The following is a 7,783-nucleotide window of genomic DNA, read 5'->3' on the forward strand; positions in this document are numbered from 1 at the left end:
GGAAAATATGAAAATGCTGTTGTAAATAATTTTAAATCATCAAGACAGCCAACTAAATGTCTTACTAGAAACAATGAGGATATTATGAGTCATAAAAATATGCAGGTCAGTAAATAAGTATTAATATTTTTAAAAAAACATGGCCAATACAGTCTAATATCTTTATCTTTTTTATAATTTTCCATGCTTTCCTTATTGAATATGTAGGACCTTGTTCTTCAACGTCCTGGTTTCTCTTCTGTAGTACTTCTAATTAAACATCAGTATTGTTCTTGTCCATTTATATTTATAAAATAGTTAGTAGTTTGACCACCAATGTGTTTACTCTTTTTGTAAAACTCTCGGGATATATTTATTGCCACTACAAGTGTATTGTTAGGAAATATCTATTGTAATTAATTGGGGATCTGTGTGATTCATTTAAGCATTTACAGTGGCGGATTTAGCATTTTTTCGCCTCAAGGCAAAATCACTCTGGTGCCCCCTCCCCCTATCAATCTACTAAGAAACCAACAATATTTGGTCTAAACCCTTCTCTTCAAATTGTATTCACTTTTTTTTATCAAAAAAAAATATATAATATTAAATCTTTAAAATATACAACTTCTAAAAATAAAATATTTCATATCTAATATTTTACTTCAGATACCAGAACAAATAAACAATGCTTGTACAGCCACATAACGGAAATATAAATAGCCAGATATGAAATAGGTAATAAACATTAAACACATAAACATGGCTATCATATTTTATATAATATTTTAAAAAACTTGGTACAAAAACAAAATAAACCAATTTAAAATATAAACTTAACCTTTATTTAGGTACCTGTATATTATTACTTTTATGAAAATTAATAAATTATAATGATTTTAATCTATGATAAAATAATTAAAACTAATATCGTATTAATATGATATTATAAACTAATAAACTGTAATTATAAACTTCCCACGGGTGCGCTATTTTTTATAAACAAGAGAAGTAATTTTAGAAACAGTTCTAATATGACATAATAATAAATGTATCTACATCTATCAAATAAAAATAAAATATACATTGACTCTACCATGAACCTTAATTTATTATAGGGCAGTAACGAAATAAAATTTGAATATGCTTCACTTTTATAAAATTTGACATAAAGTAAAATATAAATAATGTAAGTATTAAAGTCTAAATATATAAAAATGACAAGTATACTGTATACTATATACACTATAATACTGTAATATTCAAATAAAAAATATAAAATATAACCATTATTTTCAAAAGCTTGCCGCTGGAAGATTAAATAAAATAATGAAAAAGTAGGAATGTACTTTATTACCTTTTAAACTGCTCTCCATCGTCACTCTTCACTTGTAAAATGCCAACATTCGAATGATTTTAAATTTCAAGCGTGAGAAATAAAAGGTTTATTTTATTGGTCTTGGACATAATAATATTATCAATAGTCATTAAAACACGCGGTCGTAGGCAGACGCAGGCCGTAGATCGTGTGGCGGGTAGTGGTATAATGACAATTGTTACTGAGAACAAGTATTAATTATATTTTTTCCAAAAATAACAAAAAAATAAATACCTAACTGTTATATTTTCTGAAAATACCTATACTCGGATAGTCGAATGTTCCCAATAAGTACATACTGATAAGTAATTAGTTATTATTAATAACTAGTAACTATTTTATTACACAAGAAGTAATTTAAAATTGAAATAATAATTGTAATATTTTTACTATAAGTACGCATAATACATTAATCTATTATTATAACTTTTTAAAATTATTTTTATTTGTGTTTATATCACAAATATGAAAAAAAATATTAAAATAATTAATATACCTGATAAGTCAATAATAACCCTTATTTCTAAAAAAAATCCGCCCTAGGCTATAGTCTTTTAGCCTGCCCCTTAATCCGCTACTAAGCATTTAGCTATAGTGTCAAGGTCTTTTGTGAAAAGTTAACCAGTCCTGCTTTTTTTCTGAATTTCCAACGAAGTCGCCGTAACTACATCTTATTGTACAGAAAGTCTTTGGTTGATTTATGCTACTATCAGTTTCATTAGTAATTCAGAAAAATAATAAACCAGATTGAAAAAATAGTTTTGTAAAATTGAGTTACGACAGTTTTTGTTGCGGCATTCGATATATAGATTACATAATTATTCCCTTTCATTGTACATGACTGTATGAATTTCTATTTTAAAATAGCAACTGAACATTTTCGATATAATTTAATGCGTACATAATATAAACTATTATTTTGTAACATATAAAATCAAAATGGTCAACTAATAACGCCCAAATAAAGATGTGTGTATATTTACCGTAAGGAAATAATCATCTTGTAGGCTGTGTCAATTAATAATGTGCCTATATTGAGTACATGTGAAGATCAATTCATTACCTTAGTAACTCGATGTACTTGATCGATTGTTGAATGTTTGTTGCGAAATCCAAACTGATGTTCTGGTTTAAGATTTTTTTCCTCTATAATCGGTTTTAGGCGTTTAAGCAGAAGTTTCTCTAAAAGTTTAGATAAACTTGGTAGGAGTGATATCGGTTGGTATAATACTATATTTTCAGGTGGTTTTCCAGGTTTGAGCAGCATGAAAACTTGTGCTCGTTTCCATTGTTCTGGAATATATTCCGTGTGCCAAATAGCGTTGTATATGTGTGTAAGATGAATGATGGCCTTCTTTGGAAGTTATTAACCACAATTCCTTTTTCTTTATATTATAATATATATAAATATATAAATATACATTTTGATTTTAATTAATTCCATATTAATTTTCAATAATCTATTCTTGACGACCACAGAAAATATAAAACTTACTTATTCTAGTTGATTATACATAGTTAAAATAGTTATTTCCCCTCTTAAATCAGTTAATCCAAGATAATGACTTGGGAATGTCCTTTTAAATAATCTTTCTCTGATGTTATATTTCTGTTTTATAATAAAATTGTATTTAAAATTAAAATTATTTTTTCAAATCATTAGCTTTGCCTATGTCAATTAATGAGGTGCCTGTATTGAGTACATGTGAAGATCAATTCATAAGCCCAATAGAAAATGAAGCTGCTGAAAAGTCATTGTCAGAAAAAAAAAATAATTTAAAAGGTATTATGTAGAAAATTCTTACTAAAATACATTTTAACTTGTAATTTAAATCCAACATTAATATTAAATACTGAAAAAATTAATAACCTTTCAGATAATACAGATAATACTTCCATGACAATTGACCTTACAATTGATGATTCGTCTAATAGTCCGTTGTCCATTACTTTGGAACCAATTGAAAAAAGAAAAAACTGCAATGCTGAAGATTTTTCAAGGGATGAAGACGGGATTATTTTTAAATTGTCTAAGGAAGTTGTACTTCCTAGTTTATATTGGAAGAGTGAACATCTTAATTCACAAAACGCAACAAAGTTTTATGAACGAGACACTAATGATGAAATTGTCAAGATAGTCTATTTTGATAATAACCTTGTGCCATCTATAGAAATATATGGCAAGAAATATGAATATACAACCCCTATCACAACAATGAAAGAGTTGGGCAATCTCTTAGAAAAAATCTATGGAATTGAAAAATGTTATGGTAGGGGTGGATTTGTGTTTGAACAATGTTTAGGGTATTTTGAAAATAGTTTAGTTCAAATGTGTTCTGGCTGTCAAGGGTTGCTAGAAGATCGAGATTTTCAAAGAATGAAAGCAAAACTTGAAGCTCAAAACAAAATTTTTGAAAGTTTTAAAAACCAAGTGAGTTTACTGGAGGATCATAAGTCCTAAAATAAAACACTCGTTTTTTCAAAAACTATTTATGTTTTTAAAAATTTATTTCCATGATTTTAAGGTGTCAAAAATGACATATTTTGTTTACTTTTTTTTCTATAATTTTTTAATTGTTTACTTTTTTAGTGATAACATACATTTGAGTTCCATATTGTAAAACAGAATGTTTTTGGAGTACTTAGATATTTTTTATAATTAGAGCGCGTATTTGTATGCACTTGCATATTTATTTTGGTTGATCGTATTGTATCCTGTGTGGGCACAGCATTTGTTTCATAACATAAATATTTTTACTATGAAACTTTTGTGGTGCATATTTTGCATATTTCGACATTTATAGTTTTGATTAATAACAAAATAAATTAATATGTTTACTCGTAGGTGTAAACGGTTTTCTCAGGGAGTTAATTTTTTTTCTTACACATTGAAACCACCGACAAAACACAAATTATTATTTAAATAGGTACCAACCTAAGTAAATTCTTTTTAGGATACATTTTTAATGTTAAGAGAATTCCACATAGACATTTATTGTCTCCGTCTTACTAAAAAAAACGATATATTTTGCGAAACATAGCAAATTTACTTTATAGCTTAAAAATAAGAGTGAATTGACCTACTATAAAACTTGATGGTAAGAGCATTATCTGTGTTTTGTATGGTGTTTTTTTTACAATTATACAATATTTAAATGAGTCATGAGCATTTTTAATTTATGTTATATTATGTATGTATTATTTGTAAAAAATTGAACTATCGTATGCTATGGTAAGAACATTATCTATGTTTGTATGTTAGTTATATAACTAATGTTCTTACCATACATTTTCATAATAGGTCGATTCACAAATTTTTAAACTAACAGAGCTAAATGTTATTTGCTTTGTGTAAATTTTCTATGTTACGCATTTGTTGGACGAAGACAACAAATGTCCGTGTGGCATCCTCTTGATTGATTCCTTTTTTCTTATAGATTAAAACTACCTACAAAATACAGATATTATAAAGAAAAGTATTAATAGTAGCTTTCCATAAATTTAAATTAAATATTCAGAAAATTAATGAATTTTTGATTGCATATTTGAACATTTTAGTGCATAATATATGTTAATATATTTATGCATTATTAAGACTTTAGCGCCTTTATAGTTGGTTATTAATCCATACAAATCCGTGCTCCAGTTATAAGTATTTAAAACTGCAACGAATGAATGTGAAAACACTCCATATAATATTATGCTTATGTAATTCAAAATATATGTTTTAACTCAAAAGGTTAAAAAACTTAAAATGGCTTATGGTATAATATATATGATAAAAAATATTGCTTTGTAATGAGTTAATATTATGTAAATACATTTTTTTCAAAAACATTTTATTTTCTGAAAGAGCGAGTGTCCAAATGGAAGTCCAAATGGAAAACCCTGTATATTAGTTACTTATTAAAATAGTTTTTATTTTAAATATATCTCATTTTATAGATTGCTGAAAAAAGAGAGTTTGTATTACAACTAAGAAGAGAAATTGCAGACATACAAAGAATTCGTGAACTCAAGTTCGCGTTTAAACAATCAGGAATTTCTAAATTAAGCCATAAATAATATGCATTGTATTTGCCTAATTTTAAGTCTATTTATTGGATTATATATAATAGATTTGAGTTTGTTATTTCGGTAAATCTGGGTATAGCATTATTAAAAAAAAAAAATTATTATCTTTTAGGTATTATAAAAAATAATTGTTAGTTAATAAACGTTATATTTTATTCTTATATTTTTATGCTGTACATTTTGCCCGATCTCCGGGTACACTTTAAAAATATAGATTTCATATGTGGCCCAATCTATGATGTAAACAAATATTTTATACGACGCAGGTAGATAAAATGTGGCCCAATTACCAACTGCCTTAGGTACCTACATGATACCTTCAGATGGATATTAAATATTTAAATTATACACATCTCATTTAATAATTTATAAATATTAATTTTTTTTTATCAATTAGCTACCTATTAAAGGTCTTAATATAATATTAAGCCTATCTAATCTACCAACTAAAATATATCTACAAAATTATGTTATCAAGAACAGTAACAGAAATATTAGTATTATTATAGTATAGTTATGTATAAATGTATAAATGTATAAATGTAAGAGATTGGATATTCAACCGTAAATTATTAACAAATTTTCATATAACAATTTTCTTATTTTGTTATTCGAACACTATCAATAGTAAGTACTTGAAATTTTCATCAAATGTTTATTTAACATTTTCTATGCATGATAAAATTGTTGATTAACATCCATATTTCTTAAGTTTAAATTTATATTTTCAACCGGAACTAATAAGTATTAAATTTGAGTAGTTACTGCAGAGAAATAAATTGATAATAGACACCACAAAATAACAAATATGTGATAGTTAACGGACTACGAGTTACATAAATACCACTGTGCAACAGACAATTTAAAAATAAAACTATGTGTTACATAACTATGTCTTAGGTAGCACATGAAGTGACTATACATACAGGCCTTACTTTTTTTTATATCAATCAACTTTTAAAAGTCTTAATATAATATTATGCCTACCCAATCTACCAACTAAAATATATCTATCTACAAAGTTTTTATATCAAGAAAAGTAACAGAAATGTTTGTACTATTTTAGTATAATTCTATAAATGTCAATAACATTTTATTCTTTGGGTCAAAAAGCTCGACAATTTAATACAAGTTTCCTTATAAGTTAAAAGTTGTTATAATAACAGTTGAGGAATAATAAAGATCCATATTATGTACAATTTTTTTCATAAGCATTTAAATTTTTGAAATGTTGACCGCATTTATCAAACTGATAATCTACAAGTTATTTAGTACCGTAAAATGGGGTTACTTTGATAATTTTTTACTGTTTTATGACAATTTTACTTTTTATTTTATGGATAACTCCTGTTGTGTTAACGATACAACTCTCGAAATTAAATCTTAGTTGCAGCTAGTTATGCTCAATTTTATAACGTTTTAATTTTAAATGTCTGATATAATCTTCAGAAATATCAATCTTTTTCAGTGGCTTGTTTACGGGTGGGGGGGGGGGAGGGGATCCCCTTGATCTTATTCTTTTGTAAAGTTAAGTTTTTAAATTTTCTGTATTTCTCAATATGATATTACTTTTAACTTTTAAGTATGTCTGTTTTCTAAATGATCTAGCCGTGGTAATTTTACCGCTCTCATAATATAGGTACTATACACCACAGTGGCGTATTTAGGAATTTGTTATGGGGAGGGTCCAGATAATTTTCAGAAAACAGAGCCGTGGGGGGCAAAGCTTCCCACACCACCCAATTACTCTTTATTAAATAAATATACCATATTTATAAGACGATTTAAAATTTTCGAGTTTTTAATTGGTATTAAATAATAATATGTACAAAACAAATTTAAAAAAGCAGGTAAGTGGATGTCGCACTACTGTACAGTAGGTTACAAGTGGGTCAATGTATGATGGATTGTATTACGCTTGAATTCAATGATATAATATCATAGTAAAAGGAAAACGATTCTGAGCGGAGATGGTTTGTCAGTCTGGATATTTTATATTGTTATTATTTATTATAGCCCGTAAGTTGAATTAATATTGAAATATATTTTTTGTTTATTGTCTATGATGATAAACAAAGCGTTAGAAATTAAAATCCCATTTTTAGAGGTTTTTTGTAATTTGTCGGTGGTTTTTCCCGTGACATTAAATAACTATTGAGAAAATCAAAAAATGACCTGCTTAAAGTACCATCTTAATCCAATTTGTTAAAAGATAAGATAGGTACTACATATTGAAATCAAAGCACTCCTTCTGGTAGAAATTTTGTATACAGGATAAAAAAAAATAAACACCATTGTAAAACCACTAGCTTCATCGCTCCGCTCAGAATCTAATATAGTTATGTTCTAACTTTT

The 7,783-nt window shown here is 26.7% G+C and overlaps 1 protein-coding gene across 1 annotated transcript; it reads left to right on the plus strand.

The window, feature by feature from the left end:
• Position 1: 1 nt before the first annotated feature.
• On the plus strand, positions 2 to 5,538 carry LOC107883678. The gene is made up of 3 exons (XM_016804197.2): positions 2 to 105; positions 3,232 to 3,785; positions 5,300 to 5,538. The coding sequence occupies exons 2-3, from the start codon at positions 3,252 to 3,254 to the stop codon at positions 5,417 to 5,419; spliced, it is 654 nt and encodes a 217-aa protein (XP_016659686.1). The 5' UTR covers positions 2 to 105; positions 3,232 to 3,251; the 3' UTR covers positions 5,420 to 5,538.
• The last annotated feature ends 2,245 nt before the right edge of the window (positions 5,539 to 7,783 follow it).

The sequence above is a fragment of the Acyrthosiphon pisum genome, chromosome X (assembly GCF_005508785.2).
Source record: "Acyrthosiphon pisum isolate AL4f chromosome X, pea_aphid_22Mar2018_4r6ur, whole genome shotgun sequence".
NCBI lineage: Eukaryota > Metazoa > Arthropoda > Insecta > Hemiptera > Aphididae > Acyrthosiphon > Acyrthosiphon pisum.

Bases quoted from the DNA above. Each gene is read 5' to 3' on its own strand.
- LOC107883678 (XM_016804197.2), top strand. From the start codon at position 3,252: ATGACAATTGACCTTACAATTGATGATTCGTCTAATAGTCCGTTGTCC. The intron at 3,786-5,299 runs GTGAGTTTACTG...CTCATTTTATAG, and splicing joins TTGAAAGTTTTAAAAACCAA to ATTGCTGAAAAAAGAGAGTT.